General features: G+C 58.8%; 1 protein-coding gene across 1 annotated transcript in view; it reads right to left on the bottom strand.

Moving 5' to 3' along the window:
• The window catches only part of CAPN2 (calpain 2), a 40,883-nt gene that overhangs the window by 5,257 nt on the left and 13,538 nt on the right, over positions 1-22,088 (bottom strand). Inside the window, exons 3-15 of the mRNA XM_032838850.1 lie at positions 13,486-13,604; positions 12,205-12,338; positions 11,159-11,327; positions 9,895-9,978; positions 8,597-8,682; positions 7,975-8,049; positions 7,362-7,522; positions 5,838-6,007; positions 4,554-4,565; positions 3,763-3,974; positions 2,983-3,019; positions 2,194-2,259; positions 1,212-1,269 (exon numbers count right to left, since the gene is read on the bottom strand). Coding sequence (XP_032694741.1) covers positions 1,212-1,269; positions 2,194-2,259; positions 2,983-3,019; positions 3,763-3,974; positions 4,554-4,565; positions 5,838-6,007; positions 7,362-7,522; positions 7,975-8,049; positions 8,597-8,682; positions 9,895-9,978; positions 11,159-11,327; positions 12,205-12,338; positions 13,486-13,604 — 1,383 coding nt within the window. The remainder of the gene's footprint in view (positions 1-1,211; positions 1,270-2,193; positions 2,260-2,982; positions 3,020-3,762; positions 3,975-4,553; positions 4,566-5,837; positions 6,008-7,361; positions 7,523-7,974; positions 8,050-8,596; positions 8,683-9,894; positions 9,979-11,158; positions 11,328-12,204; positions 12,339-13,485; positions 13,605-22,088) is intronic.

The following is a 22,088-nucleotide window of genomic DNA, read 5'->3' as shown; positions in this document are numbered from 1 at the left end:
GACCCCTGTCACAAGACCCTCATCACAGACCACGAGAGACTTGTCCTTTGTCACATCCTTGCAAATGTTGCAACGTAGCTTGTCTCTGAGCTGCTCTTGTGCGCACAAACCCCTCCATGGGCCCGGGCGGAGGCCTGGATCAGTGGGCGGCCCGGGAGGCTGAGTCCCGGCACGGCCTGGCTCTTCCCTGCCCGCCCAGCCTCCGTATGTGTGGGAACAAGGCAGCTTTGAGGGACGCATGCCTCAGCAGCTCTGTGACTTCACTCGTGCCTGGCAGCCTCCAGGCCAAACACCAGCTTCTTGTCCTCACCCGACCTGCCTGGGAGGAACCAGCTATGTGCGGCTCCTGAGCTGGGCGCACTGCCCATGTGCTCTGGGGTGGGCGACCCCACCAGCCCAGGTACTTCTAGAGAGGTTGCTCCTGTGTAGGGTTAGGCCAGCTTCTGGGCAGTGCATGGGGCTACTGCCCAAAACACAGCGACATCCAGGCTCTCAGGGGCTCTGGGGCGGCCGCGTTTCTAGGGATGAATCAATGGGGAAGAAATGTGTCCCCTGAGGCTGGACCACACTTGTGGTGAACGAGCCTCAAGGTCCGTGGGAGGTGTTCCAGCTTTGCCCCGGGCCCTTCTCCTGCATCGCCCTTTTCTTCCAGGAGACCCGACTGCCACCACCGCAGCCTTGGAGTCGCCAGTCTGGCTCATGGGCTCAAACAGTAAGTCAGATGAGGCTCCTGGGCCCGCACACTGGGGAGATGCTTACGGACTGCTTACGGACTGGTGGTCTGAGTCTAAGATGGTCTCTCTCCTTGCACCCCAGCTACACAGGGAGATGTGGACTCCATCCGCAACCCCACTATATACAGCCGGGGCTCACAGCTTGGGGACTTTTGGGCCAGTGGGTGGGGCTGACTCAGCCCACCTTACCAGCTGCTCCTCCGAGGGGCCGCCCCACAGCACCCCTCTGGGAAGTTAGGTAGCCACCCACCCACTTCATGGGCGAGGAAAGAGCCTGGGGTCACGCGCCCAGCTTCGAGCAACGGCCCGCCAGTGGTGGGAACTGGGGTGTGGCCTCCGACCTCCACCTGGACCCTTTGTACTTTGTTTCATCGGGGCACTCAGAGACTCCTCTACCCAGTGCAGTAGGGGTGGGCACAGATGTTGCTGCAGGAGAGGGGGGTGGAAGGGCGCAGGGAGCACCAGCAGGGCACTTACGCCTGGCTAACACTCTCCTCAGGATGGTCTGCAGCTCAAAGGCGGAAATCTCCGCATCCTGTGGACATGAAGCAGAGCGTGGTTATGCGGGGGGCACAGGACCCTGAAGGCCCGCTCTGGGGCAGGTGCACTAGGTGGGTCAGGGCAGGGTCTGTGATGCGCATTTCAAATGCCCTCAGACCGCACGGTACACCTGCTCCAGGTGGACTTCCAGCACCAGTTCTGAGCTCTGGAGGGTATAGGGGTAAGCCCTCCACTCCACGCGCACGTGTGGCCCCACAGGCTGTCCTCCCCTATGAAACTCGGGCCTGGCTTCCTGTAAAGCTGGTTAGGACCAGCACTCTTTCTGTGGCTAGGACTACTCGGGGGTTCAGGTGCCTCTGTGCATGCACACGTACTGGATAAGGGGGGGTACCAAGCCCCAAGATTTGCCGTGGTCCCTTCTGCCTCCTGGGGCTGGGGGCGGGGCCTGTGTATGACTGGACCAGCAGGGAAATGTCTCTGTCCCTTAGAGACCGGGATGCGGGGGGCACCTGCTGCACTCCGATGGGGTGGGCCGGCTTCCTGTGCAGGACGGAGGAAGGCACCAGGTTCTGGACCAGTGGGAGCAGCTGACAGCAGCCCGAGGCCCACATGGCTCCCGCAATCAACACAGTAGAGATTTGAAACCCTTGTTTCCATCCTACCCCCGCCCCGGGCATCTTTGTGAAAAATCAAGGATAAGGTCTGAGCCCCACGTCCTAGCTGGAGTGGGAGAGATGAGAGCAGGAACCCTACCACGAGGAACACGGGGCCAGAGCTGACTCTGAGCTGGCAGCCCCACCGTAGGGGCAGGATGTGGGCGGGAGCCTGAGTTCCATCCGTGTTTCCTCTCTGCTTATGTGGTTTCCTCTGTCCCTCTGAACTGGAGTCTCCTCGAGGATGAGACCGTCCCTCCCTTTGCAGCGACCAGAGCACATGGCAGAGACCACAGGACACCCACCTCGCCTGCCAGTTGGGCAAACAGCCTCCTGAAGCCGTCGTCGATGTCGTCCTCGCTGGCCTCTATCTGGAAGGAGGGGCACATGGCTGGAAGCGGGTCAGAGCCAGGAGGGGGCCTCCCCCGCCTCCCGTGGGCCTAAGGGCCAAGTTATGGGCTTGACGGGAAGGATGGCAAAGAATGAAGGAATGATTTTTTCTAGTGAAGACAGGAGAGGGATGGCGACTCTGGGGGAGGGATTAGTGAGCTCCTCACAGTGTCTTCTCTGACCTGCGACCAGAATGGCCCTCTCTGATCTATACTAGTGGGGATTCAGAAGCAGAGCCTAGCCGGAATGTTCTAGAAGGCCTGTGACAATGGCCCTCTGGGACTGCTCAGTCTCTCCCTGGGGACCCAGGACAAGCCGCTGAGCCGAGGGTTATCAGGCCTGGGGACAGCAGGGGAGCCTCCCATCCTGTGGGTGGCAGTGTCCTCCCGACTCTGAATTTCCTGTGGGTGGGTCTCAGAGACCCTGAGCCCCAGTCACCAGTATTTCAACAGAACCTCTTGGAGCCCTTGGGGCCATGGGAACCTTGTCGCCCAGAGTTTTCATTTTATGATTAAGGAAACTGAGGCCAGGGAGTCAATGGAAACCTGAGTCCCGCATGGTGGTCAGCCCGGGTGCGGGAGGCAGAGCCTAGTCTGGAGCTGTGGGCATCAAGTCCTCCTAAACCCTGGCAATCCTGTGTTGTTGCTCTGGGCCCTGGGTCGTCCGCGGCAGAACAGGGGTGGGAGTTTAGGGGCTGCACGTACCTCGTCAAGGTTGGCCTCAATCTCGTCGTCAACGACTCTGGAGACAGAAGGAAACTGTGTCACTGAGGCCGGGGTGTAGTTTGTGCGCCCACTGCTGCCTGCAGGGCTGAGTCCCTCTCCACAATGAAGGGACTTAAGAGTCAGAAGGTCCTTCTTGGGCCCGAGGATCCCATGCCAGGCCGCCGAGAGTCTGGTTTGCCATGCCTGCATCTGGCAGAAGCCATTAGGCTCATGGCTGGCCTGACCCGGCAGTTCGCACACATGGTCCTGGGTCTTGGACAGGGAGCAGGTGGCTGTTTGCCGTGTCTGCTTCCCGTCCGCTCAAAGCCCCCGTGGTCTTTCAGTAAATCCCCTTTTGGTTAAGCTGCCCGAGGTGGATTACATCTCTTGCAATCAGGCACCCAACTGAAGAGACATGGTCCAGCCGGTGGCCGCTGTGAGGTGAGGCTGTCCTGATGGCGTCACGTGGACAGGGCCCACTGGCGCCCCCCCTGGGCAGGATAGGGTTACTACTCCTGTGTGGCCACGGGGTCTGCGCTTGCCAGTCGGTCCATGTGGTTACGTGTGGTTATGGTGAACCTGACCACACACCACTGTGCTGGAACCGCAGAGACGTTGAGCGACAACAACACTCAAGTCCTCCTTGACCCCACCTCCCCTGCTAACCCGGGCAGCAGCAGGTGTCCCAGACCAAGACACTGGGAACCAATGACCCTGACCCACTTGGAGGGTCAGGACCAGCCACAGGAACCTGGAGGGCAGGGCGGTCAGGCCACCTACTGGTAGTCGGCTTTCTTCTCGGAGAAGACGCGGACACAGAAGTCCCCATCCTTGTTGGGCTCGAAGGTGGAGGGCACTAGGACGTACTCTCCGGGCGGCAGCTTGAAGCGGTTGAGCACCTCGCGCAGGTTGATGAAGGTGTCCGACCGCTCCCTCGCTCGGTGCGTCAGGAAGAAGTTTCTGCTGAGGTGGATGTTGGTCTGTCCGTACATCTGGTGGACAAACGGAAACGGGGGCGGGGGGTAGTCAGATGCACAGTGTCTGGCTCGGTCCACATACAGAGAAGGAGTGGCCCGGGGAGACCTGGAGGCGCATGCAGCAGGGGCCCCACGTGTGCCCAGCTCTGCAGAGAGGCCCCATCTGCACGTGGAGGTCCTCAGGCTTCCTCACAGGGGCTCAGGGATGTGCGTGGTGCGCCACACAGATGGAAGCGAGGACAGGGCCCGCCTGGGGATCCAGGCTTCCCTCTGTGTTCCCACACTATCTCATAGTCTGGGGTGCCTCGTTCCCCTTGGGCTTGTTTTAGGAGAACTGGGAGACTGAAGAGCCTCCTGCTGTCCCAGGACCACACAACTAAACCATGCACAGGTCCCATGGGGCTGCCCAGGAGGCCTGGCCCTGAGCTCCGATCAGCAGGGTCTGGGACCTGAGCCACCTCACCGGGGCCCGGAGGGCATGGGGCCTCATCCTTCGCAACCACCTGCCCCTGCCCAGGCTTCACAGGATCCCTGAGCCGGTGGTCTAAGCCTTGTGCCCACTGGTGACCCCGTGCCAACGTCTGCCAGGCGTACCTCCTCTGGGACCTGCAGGGAGAGAGGGGAACGAGTCACTCGGCCTGCAGGGCGGCTGCAGGAAGGCCTGACTGCACCGTCCGCCCGCAGCAGCTCTCTCACAACTCTGTCCACAAGGTGGTTGTTTTCCAAGCGACCCAAGCCTTCCCACGCTGAAAACAAAGCCCCGATCTGGCCCCTCACAGGCGAGCCCTTCACACTGTTCCTGACTCAGAGCCTAAACCCGAGGCCCAGAGCCTCGCAGGAATGGGTCTGGCTCACCCCGCCCCGGCGCGCAGAAGCAGAGCTGTGCCCTCGGGCAGACAGGGCAGTGAAGGGGGCGCCACTGGGCTGGGGGGCAGTGGGCATCTGCTCCTGGCCGCTGCCAGAACCCCCAGGGGCATCCCATCCCCGTGAGGTGGGGGTAGAGGGAAGCTAGTGTGTTAGTCTGCGTTTCCCTGGGTCACTCCGTCCCAGATCTGAAGCCTTCAGCTCCCACTGCAGAGTTATGGGCTCGGAGTTATGGGCCTTGTTTGAAATGATGGCATCTAACCAACTCTGCTTGGTGAGGAAATGGGCAGGTGTCCCGGGGCCACTTTTCCCGTGAGGAGCAAGCAGGGCCATGTCTCCTGGCTGCTGACTTCTACCAGGTGTGGGCTCCTCTCCCCCCCACCCTCTCAGGTGGCTCAGGCTGTCCCTGTGACCTCACTGGCGACCTCATGGAACGGGGGGGGCCCACTGGGGACTCTACCCACCAGTGGAACAGATCTGGTCAGTGCTGCAGGGAGGAGTGGAGAGGGTGCCGGGGTCCAGCCCCAGATGGCTGAGCTGGGCTTTTCTTGAACATGGTTTGAATGCAAGGACGTGCGGGAGACAGCATGAAAGCCAGGGTTCCCTGTCCAGAGCTAATCCCAGGCCCTGCACCGGGCTGGGATCCCACCAGCTGGGCACTGGAGCAGTTCCTGCCCTTGCCGTATTCCCAGATGGGGTTCAGGAAGCTCTGCTCTTAAGTCTCCTTTGTTCCAAGGAGAGTGGTGCCAGGCCTGGGGGTAGGGTCTCAGAAGAGGCAGGAGGCCCCTATAAATAAAGTGGACTACCCAGGAAGCTGCCTGTGGGGCCCAGACAGCAGCTCAGCACCTGCAGGGACCTCAAGCCTTCTCCCTAGACTGGCCGGGCCCAGATGCTGGCTCTCGTGGAAGCTTTGCTTTGCCCCGGCCCAGCTCCCTGTCTGGGTCCCGCCTGGGTCTCAGGGCTGAGATGTGGGCAGGAGGGGAGGGGGCAGCCCCACCGAAATGCTGCCCGCACCTCGTAGATGCCGAAGCCGATGGTGTGCATGTCCTCGCCCATCTTCCTCTGGCGTCTCCGGTGCTTCTGGATGAGGCCCACCAGGAAGGTGCAGCCGCTCTCCCCATCTTCCTGGTCCTCGTCCTCCTCCTCCAGCTTGATCAGGTACTGAGGGTTCATCCAGAAGGTGTCTGTGGTCAGAGAGGGCCGGGCTCCGTCACTCAGGACGCAGGAGCCCCAGACAGGGGTGCAGCGGTGCAGCAGAGGTGGGCAGTGGGCACGGCAGGGGGCTTTGGCAGGGGGCGCGGCAGCGCTCGCCTAAACATGGTGGGGACTTTTCTGTACTGCTCCCTCCCACCCACCCGCAGGCTGGTTTCAGGGACTGATGGTCATCATTCTGGAAGAGGCCATTAGAGCTGAGCAGTCCCCTCGTGGTACCTCTCCCTCCCCATGATCTATTGGGAAAGTCAGAGGTTGCCCAGCTGGCCTGGCTGGGCAGGCGGGGGCACGCACCCCTGCACCTCCAGTGAACCCAGAGGTCAGGAACATCCTGTGCACAACTTAAGCCTCTTTTTCTGTGTCCCTCGTCCCCCCAGGCCTGTCCTATTGTCCCCATTGTGTCTCTGCCCTCCCTACTTTCAAAACCTATTTACGGGAGGGACCTGAGGTTCATCACATTCGGAATAATTGTGCTGACTGCCTTCCCCTCTAATAGGATAAAGCTCTTTGTTGGGGCAAGAAAGGCACCATCCAGGGCCGGGCTTGGCTGATCCCAGCCCTGTGCACCCCGGCTGCCTGTTTTTACTGATAAAGTTTTATTAGAACACAGCCGTATCCCTTCATTTGATGGCCTTCGGGCTACAGCTATAGAGCCGGGAGTGTGATAGAACTTGATGGCCCCACATATTTGCCATCTGGCCCTTGAGAGAGTTTGCCGACCCCTGACCTAGTGGCTGGGGCACAGTGCCTTCCCAGCACCTCTGGAACTGCCACTTGGAGGCCACACACTTGAGGTGAAGGATGAGAGGCTCCGGGCTGGAGTGACCCGTCTGCTTGCTGGACGAGCTGCTCTACGGCCTAGGATGCCACTGGGGCTCTTGGGTCCCTCATCTGCAACACAGGACCCAGACCTGCCGCCCCAGAGAGGCCCGCCATGCCAGCCCCACTGCCAGACCACGTGTGCTCAAGTCCCTGGGAGCTCACGGCCCAGGGCAGGTCCCTAAACCTCTGCGGGCCCGGGCAGCCTCATCTCCCAAGATGGAGCCGCAGGAACTGGTCACCGAGACCCAAGGAATGGCCTGATCAGCCCCTTGGGACAATCCCTCAGGCCCAACCTGGAGGTCTTGCGGACTCAGTGTCTGCGGTGCGAGGAGAGGGGCCCCGGCCCATGCGGCAGAAGGTCCCGGGATCCCCAAAGGCGGGGCCTGGACTGTGGGCTGTGTTATGTGTTAGGGCCCTCGGGTGAGGTCCCTCCCTGGGGGCCTGGCTGCCCGTGGACAGAGAGGCCGAGGGCATGAGCCGGGACTGGGCATAGTGGGGTCTTACTGGGGTAGTTCCGGCAGCCTCCCGCCGTGGAGCCCCGTCTCCAGTTCCCGTCCATCTTGGTGAGTTTCCACTTCTTATAGGACTCGCTGGTGAGCGTGTCAGGGGTCAGGTTGCAAATCTCCAGACGGGAGTAGTGCCTCAGGAAGTCGCTGAAAGACATCCTGGCAGAAGCGGGGGACATAGGCACCCAGGTTACAAGACAACCCGTGGACACACACCTTGATTTTCTGCCCAAGGCCGGACAGAGAGCCGGCGGAGGTCGGGCTGCTCTGAGCACTGAGCCAGGCCGCGTGGAGGCAGCGGTGGTGGTGGGGCCCAGCCCTGCTCTCCAAGGGCCCATTTCCTAAGGCGTTGGGATGACCCTAGTGCTGCGGGGGAGAAAGGCCGTGTCTCTCCCACAGGATCTGACCGGGCTTCTCTATGAAGCTGCTCAGCTCTGAGACCCCACTGTTGAGAGGGACAAATCAGGGAGGAGGAAAAGGGTTTCATTTAGGGTCTTCTAGGGAACAAAGGACGATGACAAAAGCCGCTCCCATGCCTCCGTGCCCCAACGACACCACCTGGCTCAGCTCCCCAGAGCCCCCTGGGCAGACCCCCCTCCCTGCAGCCTTACCAGAACTCCCCGTCCTCGTGCCGTTGAGTCAGCCGCTCCCTCACCTCTGGGTCCACAGTGTTCCAGTTGGGGCAGCTGGAGAACCACGGGACAGGAGGGGCGTTAGAAGCCAGTGCTGTTGAGGCCTTGTCCCCAGGACCCCAGAGTGCAGGCCCAGGGACACGCTCCGGCACATCTGAGGGCCCAGACCACCCCCGGCTGGGTGAGGCTCATAACCTTGGGCAGGGCGGTGAGGGCAGACGGAACACGACCCATCGTCGGGAGAAGGGGAGAGTGCGGGCGGCCCACAAGTGGCAGCTCTCATAAGGGGAACGAAAAACCCCACGAGTGGCTGAGCTGGAGGCACCGGCCACCTGCCTGCCCTCCCCCACCCCGGGAAGGCCTGCCAGCGGGTGACTGCGCCAGGGAAGGTGTGCACCACAAGGTGATGGAAGGAGCCCAGGGTGTGCAGGAAGGCACACAGACTGGCTAGAGGCACGTGCCCTGAGCGGCCCCTGGGAGTGGGGACCCGTGGCCTCTGGGCCTGGCGCCCAGGGCAAACCCCCGGCCCTGGCCCAGCCACCAGCCTTGCGGTCTCCCTTCCCGGACCCCCCGCACCTCCCGGGGAGGGCACCCGGCTCACTTGTCGTTCCACTTCCCAGTCCACTCCACTTCTCCCCAGGGGTTGCGGATACGGATCAGCTTCTGCAGGCTTCCCGCACTTTCGACCTGAAGATGGGTTATGGGTAGCAGAGGGGAGGATGTGGAGTTCAAGCCAGGCCTGGAGGCACTCAGTCCCAAAGCACCCCCTCCATGAGCCAGGAGGTGTCAGGTCTGTGTTATGGGGGGGGTCATGAGAGGGGGAAGGGCTGGACCCCCGGCCACTCGCTGCTGCTGGGTGTGGACCTTTCTGGGGTGTCCAGCCCATGGCAGACACTGTGAGCCTGGGGCTCCAGTGCACAGTGCCCCCGAGCCTCCTGACTAGCGGAGGACGCACTGCTGTCACCCCCCCACCACAGAAGAGGGCCGAGCAGAAGGGAACGCCCAGCCTGGATCTGAGTCCTAGCAGGCGCTGCTACGAAGGGCGGGCAGCAGCTGGAGGGGTAACGACGGACTCTGCACTCGATGCTGTAACGGGATTCATGTTTATTTCCCTCAGCAGGAAAACAGCACCAGCACCGTGTGAGATGGTGTCTCTTTCCTGGGAGACGCATTCAGGAGCCAAGTTTGACATCTGTGACTCACTTCCAAATGGCTCAGAAAACAGCATGGGGACACAAAACAGACATGGAAAATCCTGTAGCGTCTAGGGAAACAGTGTTCGGGTGTTTCCTATTACGCTGTTGTTTCAGCTTTCCCATAGACTTGAGCTTTCTCCGAAGAGAAAAATGCATGTGTGTCAGGGGTGGACGGAGAGTAAAACCAAACTTTAAGGTCAAACACCAAAAGGAGGCCCGGGCGGGTCAGAGGATGCGGGGTCCCCCGCGGGACGCGAGGCCAGCTGCGCGCCAGCATATGCAGTAACCAGTGACAGCCGCTGCTATGCGCTTGCGCGCACCTGCTGGGGGTCCGTTGAGCTCGCCACGCCGGGCCCATGGGGACACCGTCACCATCTCTCTGACCTGAGAATGCTCCGGGAGAGAGAACTCTCCAGAGAGCTGGAGAAATGCGCCCAGGCCACCAGGGTGGCGAGAGGCAGTCAGACCTGATTGTGGACCGATCGTGGACCAACTGTGGACCGCAGGGAGAGTGCCCGAGCCGGCCCGCGGCCCGCAGAGGGCAGATGCTGGCCGGCAGCGGCTCCAGGACCGTTGGCCCCGCTCCCTGGGCCTCATGAGTTGGAGGCTTGGCCGCGGGGCTGTGAGACCGCGAGCCCCACCCAGGCAGTCCCCCACCAGATGCGCTTCTGGGTGCCCCTCTGCAAACCTCTGTCCACCTTACCTCCTCGGCCCCAGTGACTGAGTACGCGTGCCCCTTCACCAGCTTCTGGAACGTGATGGCTTCTGAGTCCGCCATGCTGGTGATCTGGAAACATGGGAGAGGTCAGGCCACTGGGCACAGCCTTGCTCTGCCCCACTCTGCCTTCTGTTTCCCCAGGTCCACCGAGGCCCTCAGTGCCAGCCTCCTATGGCAGCTCTCAGACGGCGGGGACAGCAGGGGCAGCCGGGGGGAGAGCACTGCACTGGTGAGTGGATAGGCATTCATGAGCCTTCGCAGGACCCTGGAGTGGGGCCGGTGGCCCTGGGCTCGGGACAGACCCAGGACAGGATCAGACGGCCCCGGAGCCTGTGGTCTGGCCTGGCCCCACTGCGGGGTTCCCCGAGGACACTTCTGTGTATGTGGCCATCTGCAGGATTTGCTCCTGTTCTGTCGGAACTTTCTTGGGGGTCCCCCGTTCCCCCCAACCATGGGGAAGAAGGGAGGCTGGTGTGTCTGTCTCGGTCAGTGGGAAGAAGGGCTGAGAGCAGGGTCTGCAGAACAAGCCAGAATCCCTGCCTGCAGTCTGGCAGAGAGAAGACGATGGGCGGAGCCCCAGCCGGGGCCTGCCACGCAATCCTGATACAGTTTCAGCACCCCAGAAACGCAGTCTTGACTGCCAGTCTCCACCCCCGGAGACGGGGTCATCTGCAGTCTAAGACCCTCCCCCAGGGAACACTTAATAAAGTCAATTATTTCTTCAAGTTTACTAGATTGAATTTGGTTTTTTAGCACATCAGACAGAGACTCTGGCCCCAAGAACAGGGGTTTCTCTCTCTGTCCCCACAGGGAACGTGTTCCTGGTGGCGCAGGGGTGGAGAGTGGACTCAGCCCCTAACCAGAGGACGCCTGGGGACATGATGGGGTACACACCTCCTTGCAAGGCCTAGCCAACAAGGCCACCATGAGGGAACAGCCCCTCCCGAGCCTCCCACAGGCTTGTAGACCCTGCAGCTGGGAAGGGGAAGGGTGCCAGGCTCCAGGCCATGCAGGTCTCTCCCCAGGGGCAGGTGTCTGCACTGGGTCTTTCCCCAGGGACCAGCAGAGGGTAGGGGACTTGCAGAACCCGCGGTCCAAGCTGGCGGTGCCCAGAGGCGCCCTTGCCCCACCAGCTGCTCCCCACATGGCCTGGCTCTTGCTGGCTGCCCCTGGGTTCCAGATGACACCCCTCCTGGTGGACGGGGATGGGCTCTGGCCCACCAGAGCTGGGAGAGGGGCCTGCACTCACATCGATGGAGCAGCCGAGGAGGGAGCCCTTCTGCAGGGCCTTCTGGATGATCCTGAACAGGTTGGGAGGGGCCTTCCTGAGCTCGTACCACTCAGCGATGCCCCCTGTGAAGTCCTCAAAGCCCTCAGTGGTGGCGCCCCCCGACAGTGCTTCATAACAGCCGTTGACCCTGAGGGGGACAGATGCCGCTGCTGCTTCTCAAAGTGCCCCCCCATCCGACCTCCCACCCTGACCCCGACCCCATGCCTCCTTGGCTGGGGGCTCCAGAGACCCTCCGCTCAGGTTCCCCGGGACTTGGGCTCCAGCAAATCTGCAGCCCGACGGGGGAGGCCCCGGCAGTCATCAGGTCTGACCTCCCGTACTGACTGTTTCTGCGTCCCCAGAAGGGCCAACCTGCTCCTTGGCTGCTTGGAACACACCAACTCGCTAATGATAAAGGGTCTACGCACAGCACAACCTGTGGCTTCTAGCTGTGCGACGGGGCGCGTGATAGAGACGTGGCTCCCAGGCCGCAGATGCTGACTCCCGGCCACGGGGAGCCTGGCCCTCCTCCCTGGCAGCAGCTGGACGCCATTTCTGGACGCCGGAGAGCCCGGGCAGCCAGGGTGGGAGGGGACCGCCTGCGGGGGGCGCTGCCATGGGGCTGGCGGAGGACAGGCTGCGGGCTGGGGACAGGTCAAACCACTGCTAATAGCACACCATACGTTCTGCACCAGTTCCCGAGCTTTCCATCCCTCTGCAGGGGCCAGGAACACCCACTGGCAAAACTCCACTGTCTTTAGCTGACAAAGACGTCCCCAACCTGTCTGGGAAGTGGAGGTCATCCTCAAGGTCAGCAGTCTGTGCCACACCCATTCCTGTGTGGGAAGGGTGGCTCACGTGGCCACGACGTGGTGAGCACGGTCACTGATCAGGCACGACATGGCCAGGCACCTGCCAGGCAAGCACTCCTTGCACTGAGACCCCACTTCTGGCCAGAGTCGTCCTTGACTCCCACCTGCCACTTTAGGACCCAGGCTGTCCGAGGGAGGGCCGCAGTCACTCACTTGGCGTAGGCCTTCTCCAGCAGCGCGCTCCAGAATTCACTGCCCTCTGCCGAGTGCACGAACAGCAGCTCCCCGTTCTTGGTGGGCAGCCTGTCGTCCACGACCACGTCCACCCACTCGCCGTACTGCCAGAACTGGGGAGGCAGGGGACACGGGATGGGCTGGGGGAGGAGCTGGCAGCCACATGGGGACCCCTGGCCTCCGCAAGCCCGTCCTGGGAGGAGATGCTGCCCTTCCTCCGCCTGGCACAGCCTCACTGAGCAGCTGAGGGCAAAGGCACCTGTCCTTCCCTCCAAGCCCAGACCCATGTCTCAGACTGTGCCCGGAGTCTCCTGCTCTCTCAAGGATGCTACTTCTCATTTACCAGCATAAAAGGAGGCAGCAAGCAATAGCTCACTATTTTGTCTCAGATGTCCTAAAACAGGCTTTTCTAAACTTGGGAATGACCTCCCGAGTGCCTGCTCTACCTCCCTCCTTGCCTGTTCTGAGAGGCTTCCTACTGCTATCCTGGCAGGGCCCTTGTCGGGAGCAGGCCAGGGAGTCTGAGGCAGCCTCTCCAAGTCCTTCTACAAAACAGCACGGTCCTAAGGGTCTGATACACTTGGCCGAGCATGGGGACCTAGTCCAGCCTCTGGGACCTGTTCCTAACTCCTAGGACTTGTCCTTACCTCCCCTCCCGCAAGGAACTCTTCTAGCCCCCAGGTCCTTACCCCTGAGGACCTGTCCTTACCCCTCCTGGGTGCTGTTCTTACTCCTCCCAGGTCCTGTCCTTAGCCCACCAGGACCTGTTCTAGCCCCCAGGAACTGCCCTTAGCCACCCCCTAAGACCTGTCCTTACCCCCCACCCCCAAGGAACTCTTTTAGCCCCCAGATCCTGTTCTTACCCCTGAGGACCTGTCCTTGGTCTCTAGGACCTGTCTTTACCCCCAGGACCTGTTCTGGTCTTTTAGGGCCTGTCTTTACCCCCCAGATCCTGTCCTTAGCCCCCAGGATATGTCCTAGCTCCCAGGACCTGTTCTAGTCTCCAGGAACTGCCCTTAGCACTCCCACTTGGGACCTGTCCTTACCACCCCCTAGGAACTCTTTTAGCCCTCTGGTCCTGTCCTTGGCCTCCGAGGTGCTGTCTTTACCCCCCAAGAACTGTCCACAGCCATCCAGGTCCTGTCCTTATCCCCTAAGACCTGTCCTTCCCCCACGCCCGCTCCTATCCCTGGCCCCCCAGGACCTGTCTGTAGCCCCCCAGGACCCAATGGGGAGAAGCCTGCACCGACATCAAGTCACCTGGAAGTGGAAAATCCCCGCATAGCTCTCCTGGAAGCTCTGGTTTAGGGGCACAACGCGAGCCAGGACCTCTTCATTCAAGGTGAGGGAGGCGATGGCCGCCAGGAGCCAGCAGTCACCTGGGAACACAGCACACAGCTCCAAGCAGGGGCCTCGCCCTGTCCGCCCCTGGGAGCTTGAAGCCGAGGATGGGGTGAACTCAGGTGAACACAGAGCCCCCGCGTCATGGGCGGGTTGTAGGGCTGGGTGACATCCTTAGTGTGGAGGTGACCTGGACGGAGGCAGGAGGACTCACTCGTGGGAAGACATGAGCCAGCCGCTCTGTCTTCCTGGCCCAGCCACCTGCCTGGCCCATGGAGGACACAGCAGGAGCCCTGGAGTGATGGGGTACCCACACTTCTGGGGGCACAGGGCATACAGGTGAGCTCAGGTGAGCTGGGGGCGGGACATGGCAGTGGCACGGATGGGAGGGACATGGTCGGCGGGGAGGAGGGCACAGAGGCCACCAGCAGGTCCCATACAGGCTGTCCTGCGCATCCTGCATGGGTCAGAAAAGGCTCATGGCCAGACTGCCCTCCAGGGGCAAGGGCAAATGGACAGTCACTTCTAGGGAGTGGGAGGGCACCGTGCCTCACCAGGACACAAGGACCAGGACGGTCGGATAGGCCCCTCCCCGAGCCGCCGTTCCCCCTTTCGGCTCAGGGATGGCCCAGCTGTCGCGGGAGCACGTGTGTGAAATGGGTAAAGCACTCACACGCCCATGGGAGGTGCTCTGCACGCAAGCACCGGGACTGTCTTCAGTGCTCGGCAGTGAGCCGTGGGCAGCAACGGCGCATCGCAGGGGCTCATGTTCACCTCCAAAGGCCGAGGCCCGCCACAGGCCCCCTGGGCAGGCTGAGGACCTTGAGTTCGGTCTGAACAAGTGTGTGTGTTCCTGCCACTTCCCACTGCAGTAACAGGACACGGCCTTGGAGGAGCTAATGGGCATCACTGGCTTCATGTTTCCTAAGGACGGGGCTCGGGAAGGCGCTACTGAAGGTCACTGAGCTCTTCCGGATTCCAGTCGACTACTTTGTGTCCTGACGGGTGGCGTGCGTGCAGCTTTCGGAGGCCTGGGCCGGGCAGCTCTGCTCTCCCAATCTGGAACCCGACACAGGCAAACCAATTCCCTTGCTCCTTCACCGGGTGGGCGCAGTGGTGCTGGGCATGCAGATGTGGCTTTCCTGCTCGCCTCCGGGAACCCCCACGTGCCTCTGAGACTCTAGACGCTCTGCACGCTCCATCCATGAGGCTTCAGTGGCGCAGACCCTGCCCCAGTTCCAGACATGGGCCTGTGGTTTCCCAAGTATCACATTCCCCAGCCTGTTGTGGTTAGCCTGGAGAAGGTTCTGTGGCCCAGCCACAGCACGTGAGGTGCCACGAGAGCTTTATGGGGGCTTTGGCAGGAGTGGACAGGTGCTCTACTGCTGGGGAGGGGCAGCCTGCCTGGGAAAGGGCACACCTTGGAGGAAGAGAGGCTGGGAGACGGAAGGGGTTTAGAAACCAGGTCTTGCAGGCATTGCTGGAGACCCTGAATCAAGCCGTACCTGCAGCCCGATCTGCCTTGGACTCTTCTGCCATGTGATGCAATGACCTGTCTTCCTGAGCTCCAGGGCAGTGTAGGCAGCAGCCCTCACTGGCGGAGACCCTCAGATGTGCGGGCTACTCTCCTGGGAGCTTCCGGTCATTACCTCATCTCTTCCTCCCAGTGCTCCGTGAGGAGCATGAACGTGTCTGTGTCAGAGTGGAGCAGGACATGGCTGGGGAGATTAAATGTGCTGCCAACGATTAAACAGTTATAACCGAGACTTTAAAAGGTGTGGTGTTTCAGTCCGTCAGATCTCCGAGACAACCTTTTGGGTCAAGTAGGCCTTGACATGAACCAAACTGGAGACCCCTGGCGTGTTCAGAGTATGGAGCTTGCAGAGAAATCTGGTGGTGGGAGTCTCTAGTTCTCATGGGGCAGGAGGCGAGCAGCCCCCACTGGGGGCATGGAAGTCTACCCAGAGGGGCTTCCCCGTGCTGAGCCCACACTGCTTGCTACCTGGTCAGTAAAGCAAGCTTTGGCCGTTTCTGAGCATCGTGCTCTCCCACGTGGACCGCTTCACACTGTCCCCACGTGGAGCGCAAACCCACCACATGTCCACTGTTCCTGGGCTCATGAGATCCCCTTTCCAGTCCTCTCCTTGTCCCCTGACCTCAGGTCCTCCCATGGCTTCAGTCCTACTCCGGAAGCCTGGAGATGCTTGTGATTCTTGCTCTTCTTGAGTAGACTGGAGATTTTTCTGGGCACTTTGGGCCTGTCAACACGTGGAGGATGACAGGCTTGTGGACAGAGTGGGTCAAGCGTAGGACCCCAGAGGCAGAGTCCTGAAGCCAGAACCCTACACCTGCCGTGCAGCCCCTGGGAAGAGCGGCTGCAGCAGGTCCCTCCAACCCCTCCTGGTTTGGTCTCCCCGGGTCCCAGGAGTCCATGCTTTGACATGACACACATGTGTCTGGCTCTGTGGCCTCAGACGTCACAGCAGTGTCCGGATGGGCCCGAGTGCAGGAGGGACCGGCTTCTTGTTTATCCTGGGCCATCCATCTAGCTCAGCGCTGGCCCCACTCCAAGCTCAGATGACCGCTCCCCACCAGGCCCGGAGGCTCTTGCCACAGCCTGGCAATCAGGGGCCGTGTTCCATGCCTCCTGGTTTTCTTTCTTCCAGTACCCCCTGGCCAGCTGGGGGGAACAAGGCCCCTGCACCTCCTGCCTCATGCAGAACTATCCCAACCTAACAGGTATCCTCCAAAAGGGCACGTCATCCTAGAATGCCTTCTAGATGACAGCACGGTGGCTTTAAGAGGTCGAGTCACCTGCTTGAGGTCACGTGTCCTGCAAGGAGCAGCGCAGAGGCAGAACCCGGGTCTGCCCTCGGTGGCAGCAGGCAGCTAGCATGCAGGATACTGCTCGGCAGTGTGCAAAGAGCACGCTGCCCGGTTCTCTGCAAACCTTACGACATGATCACCCTTGCTGTCATTACCTTTCTGTGGGGAAGAAATGGAAGCTCAGAGAGCACGCAGACCAGTGGTGACCCGGTCTCGCAAGCAAATCCTCTAAATCAAATCCTGGGCTTTGTTTAAAAACCGAACCTTGCTAGAGATTTCTTTTGGTCAAGGAGCGTCTGATTCCTTTGACAAAGCAGAGACCCCACTAGGACTATCCAAGTGCAATCCAAGTTTAAAACTGAGCGGTGATGCGCCGGCAGCTTCCTGAAGTCCTACCTGAAGGCTTAGAGGCCTCTGGAAGAGTGTGTGGGTGTCTGATAAGCTGAAAGTGTTGGGAACCCTGTTTTATGCTCAAATTCCTAACTCTTTGCCTCCGAGGGTCCATCTCTTTTCCTTACTTCCCTGCTCACGGGAGTTTTCTCGGTATCAGGGACTAGAATAGTGACATAATGGGGATTCATGATGTGTCAGGACCCCCACGTCATCCTCCCGTTTTGTCACAGAACAGCCAAGTGCTGTCAGCCGTGGTCACTGCAGAGCACAGGGGGCCTAGGGAAGCTGGTGGCCTCCCCAAGTCCCTGTAACGAGCCACCATCATGGGGTCTGAGCAAAGCTTTTCATGTGTGACCCACATGGTCTCCTTTGCAAACAGGTGCCCATTTCCAAGGCACCTAATTCACAGGATGTTGTTGTGGGGACTTCTGTCCTTGGGAAGGGACCTGATTGTTTCTGTGTCTGGCTGCATGGTGGCTCACTAGCACCCTGCTTGCCACCTGGATGCCACGTCCACATGCCACTGCCCCCCCACCTCCCGGAAACCTGTCCCACAACCTCCTGCTGCAGTCTTGGATCCTCTGTCCTCCCCATCATGGTCAGCCTCTCCCTTCCCCCAAATGACTCACAACCGCCCTTCTCCTCTGGACGGTTCCAAAGGGACATGGGTGGAGCCTTCCTCAGCAGAGGCTGTTTGGGTCAGCGGCACAGGTTCCGTGTACAACCAGCTGGCTGGTTCTGGACAGGTGAGACGGCAACGCACCTGGCCGCCGCTCTACTGGTTTAGCCTCAGGAAAGCCCATGAGGGTGTCCTTCAGTGACAAGGACTGTCCGGCAAAGCTGCCACACAGACAGGCTTGGAAAGATGCAGGTGTGTAGTTCCAGAGGCTTTTAAATTACCTGCCTGCAAGAGAGAGGTGAGGGTGGGCGGCCATCCAGACCACGAGGGACTGTCCCTGAGTGACACACCACAGAGCCCCTGCCGGGTGCAGAGTCCGCTTACACTCAGCCACCGTGGATGACCTCATCTTCACTTAAGTCCATTTGTCTCAGAGCAGAGACGACGGTCGTGGGGACCTGCATGCCTCCCCACGTCCAGTGCACAATCTTCATCCTGCCCTCTGTCCCGGAGCTGGCCTCCCTGGACCAAACTGTGGGCTCCCAGTGCCTCTGGCTGCCAGCGGGTGTGGCCAGCGGGGGCCCTGGGGAGCACAGGAAGGGAGGAGGGTGCGGTGAGAGTATTTCTTCCTGGGCCCCTTGACCCTGGGCACTGCTCCCTCAAGGTGGCATCTGGGAATGACCCATTTATGCCCAGCTCTTGAGTCCTGACACCAGCACCACCTCCTAATCTCCTAAATCAGGGCCTTTCCTACCAGGGATCTGGTGATACTTCCTCACCAGGTCACCAAGGGCTTCGAACACACAGTGTGTATGGCCAACAGTGTTCGAGGCTTGGCTGACTGCGGTCCATCCCTCAACAGCTCTGCCCCCTTAGCTAACTCCAAGGGCAACACTCTGCATGGAGAAGCTCAGATAGTCATTTACCCCATTGAAAACAGGGCTCAGATTCTTGGCTAGAAAAAGTCATCCTCGTAAAACTGCCACTTCCTCTTAAGTCAGTCTGTAAACTTAAGGCACTCCCAATAAAAATGGTATAATGATCTTTTAAATTTGGAACTTAGCTTATGCAAAGTTTATAAGGAAAAATTAAACATCAAGCGTAGAAGAAAGTCTAGAAGGGAAGGAAGTCTACCTCTATTAGGTATTAAAACAAGCATAAAGCCACAATAATTAAAACAGTACAGAACTTGAGCACGAGAATACAGATACGTGACATAGAACAGAAAGTTCAGGAATCATTCTAAATGTAGGAATTTAGTGCAGATACAATATTCACATGTAGGACTGGAACAGTGGAAGGGCAAAAAAATCAAGTTCTAGCTCATCTTGTCACAGGGATAAATTCTAAATGGAATAGTGTTTGTAATTAAGCATTTAACATTATATTCCTTAAGTATATACTCTAATATATTATTTACATAATCTTACATAAATATAGTAAATCTAGCCATTTGTTTTATTTTTATTTTGATTGCCTATTTATGCCATATATCTTAATGGTATCTTAATATGTTAACATTATGATAACATTATAAGTACAATATTTTTATACATCCACAGACATTCTGCAAAAGACAATGGAGAATTCCAATATAATGTGACTGGAGACAGGCTATTGAATTGTAATCCAGAAGCCATAAGCCTTTTGAATAATAAACTTAGTTACATTAAAGAAAAAAAAAGTTTATATGCTAAAAAAAATCACGATTAACAAAATCAAACAAAAAATAATAAGGAAAAATACTCAGATCCTAAACATCATGTATAAACTTCTCTAGTAAATAAATGACAGCTCCATAGAAAAATGGACAAAGATATAAGCAGCTCGTGAAAAAGGGAAGAACCAACGCCTCAAACATATTAAGGGGCTCCTGGCTGGCTCAGTCGGGAGAACACGGCTTTCAATCTTAGGGTTGTGAGTTTGAGCCCCAAGTTGGGGGTAGAGAGTACTTAAAAATTTTTTTTTAAACCCCAAACTTTCAAAGGTACTCACCCTCACTCCTCATAAGAGAAAAACAAAGTGGAACTACGCTGCACCATTTCTACCTTTCAGATGGCAAAGAACGAGATGCGGAGTCCCCAGAGCGGCTGTGGGAGACCCACTCTCACGCCCGTCCATGAGCGGGGAAACAGGCAGCGGATGCCCCCAAGATGCTGGGGCCAGGAGTCGGCCCTACAGATGCACTCACAAGAGCAACAGAGGGATGACATGGTTATTTCCTGGAGCCCTGTTGCAGCTAAGTGTCCATCCACAGGTAACCGGGGGAACAAATCAGGGGCACCTCCACGACGACACTACGGCAGCCAAAGAATGGAGCGAAGATGTTCCCTGCCGACGCAGACTGACTGCCAAGCGGTGCTCAGAGAAACGGAGCACGGCACACAAGAGTACATAGGATATGCCGAAAGGAAAAAACAAAAATGGGAGAAAACTTCGGGGGAGCATTGAGTGGCCCTTTTTTGACTCCTGTCTTCATCCACTGAAGCTCTTACGGATAATTTTTTATGTGGTTATCTTTCGACTATGGTTTTATTACCACCAACCCTAGATTACTGGCCTCCCCAGGTTCCTTGGTTATGCCCTTACTTATGGTAAGAAAAATAGCTTAATACCAGTTATTCTAAGTGAACATCTTTATTTTATGGACGATGCCCCATCAGAATCGGTCTATCGCCAGTAAGAACAGCGCATCGGCTCAGTCCCTCCTCTGACTCCCAGCGTGTGTTCTGTAAAAACGACTTCCTCGAGAAGTTAACAGCTACCCCTCGAGAAGTGGTTTCTCTGGTCAGGGGAGTTTCCACGGGAATGCAAAGCTACTCAGGTCAAGAGCGCAGGCTTCCCAGCAAGGATCTGTGATCGCTTTGTGTGGAGAGTGGCACAATGTGCACACTTTCCAGTTACTGGACGCTGGAACCTTCCACATACTTAGGGAGGGTGCACCTGGGGCTGGCCCTCCCGGGCAGGGTCTCCTGTAGCTGGGCTGCTCAGAATCAGATCTTCCCTGGGAGATGAGTGAGGCTCCTCTCTGGCCATCCAGCCTTGGCCCTAAATGCAGAGACCTCCTCTGGCAGCCGAGGGCCTTCTGACACCATCTGTGCCTCTTCCTGTCCCTAAATTCTGAGACCCTTTTCTTTCTGGATTGTCTTTTCTTTAGAACCCATAGTTTTTCTTTACAAGACATGGTTTTATTGGATGCACTGGGGGAGGGGGGTCAGCCCCACTGAGGTGAGACACAGTAAATTCTAGCACATTCTGTCTACTTTGCCCGAAGCTGACTCCCCTGTCCAGCACCCCAGACTCAGGCAGGGACAAGGGTCGGAGCTGGGTCACTACAGGTCCTTGAGCGCCTGGGCTGCTGGCCATGCCCATCATTACAGGAGCAGACCAGGGGTTCCCGAAACACCCACTGATTGTCTGACTACAGGCTCCAGACTGGCTGGTCCCACATCCAGGCTCCTGCCTACCACACCTCCCGCTGAACTCCTGCCCCTCCAGTCTGTTCTGGAAGACACTCAATTGGTACAGGCCTGAGAGGCCGGAGGCAGGGTGGGGGGGTGATTTTCTGCCCTGCTTCCTATCCTGAAAGCCCACCCGGGCACCCCAACAGCCACACGCTCAGTCAAGCAGGAGCTGCCTAGGGGAGCTTGGATCCCCCTTTTTCTGAAACTCCACACTGCATCTCAACTTAATTCCCAGAGCAGAACACAGAGTTGTCACCGCACTCTGAGACCAGACCTGGAGTGGAAACTCTGGAGAGCTTCTGAGAACCTGAACTCAGGGTGGGGGGCAGCTAGGAAGCCCGCATTCTAGACACTGCCCAGGGGTGGGGTACAGGGCCAAGACCAACTGGCCCTATCTTTCACTTAGGTCGGCATGGAGACCCCGTTCCCCCCAAGTGGAGACCTCAGTCAGGATCCCTGCAAGGGACGTGCCCACTGGAGGCTACGTACGTGCCTATTTCTTCCAAGAACTGCCCTCCCTGAGCCCACAGCCTGCTCGGAAGCCCTGCCCTCTCCCTCCCGCACGCCTGGACACATTTGTGGAGACTCCATCCTCTCTGGTTCCTGTCTGGTTCTGGGCTCCTGGCTGCCCACTTTGTCCCCTTTGACTGGGTTCAGCTTTCCAGCCCAGCCCCTAGGGATCGCCCTTCCTGCAGACCAGCCTCCCCGGGGCCACACTGTCCCAGGCGCCCTCTCTGCCAGCATGGAGCTGCGAGCACAGGAAGCAGCACAGGCAGGGTGCTAAGACCTGGGTTTGGATCCTGATCCTGCTGGCGCTGTGTGAGCGTGGACAGGTTTCTGAACTGCTCTGACTGCACGTTCGCTCGGCTGTCGAAGGCGGGGGGGGCATGGAAGGCTGTTGGGGATGGGCTTCAGAGATGTGGAACCCCACACCTTCAGTCCAAACTCTGCGTGAAGGTGAACGTATGTGTTTTTCTAGGGAAGGAGTCGGGACAAAGCTGGGACCCAGGACAGGTGAGGTCTCGGGCCACAGTGTGGGGTCCCAAAAGGGAAGAGAGCTGAAAAAGGGGGCACGTAAGGAGGGGGAGACACCCAGGGGAGGACAGGGTGCCGCGGGCCCTCACAGAACACAAGGCAAGAGGGCTCTTTAAGGGCATAAGCACCTGGTGTGCCCCCTGCAGGGGGATGACCACCTTCTCCCTCTGTGTCTCACTGTGGGT

The sequence above is a fragment of the Lontra canadensis genome, unplaced genomic scaffold (assembly GCF_010015895.1).
Source record: "Lontra canadensis isolate GAN:19392208 unplaced genomic scaffold, GSC_riverotter_1.0 scaffold106, whole genome shotgun sequence".
NCBI lineage: Eukaryota > Metazoa > Chordata > Mammalia > Carnivora > Mustelidae > Lontra > Lontra canadensis.
The sequence above is the reverse complement of the archived record's forward strand: the minus strand, read 5'-3'. Positions and strand labels throughout refer to the sequence as shown.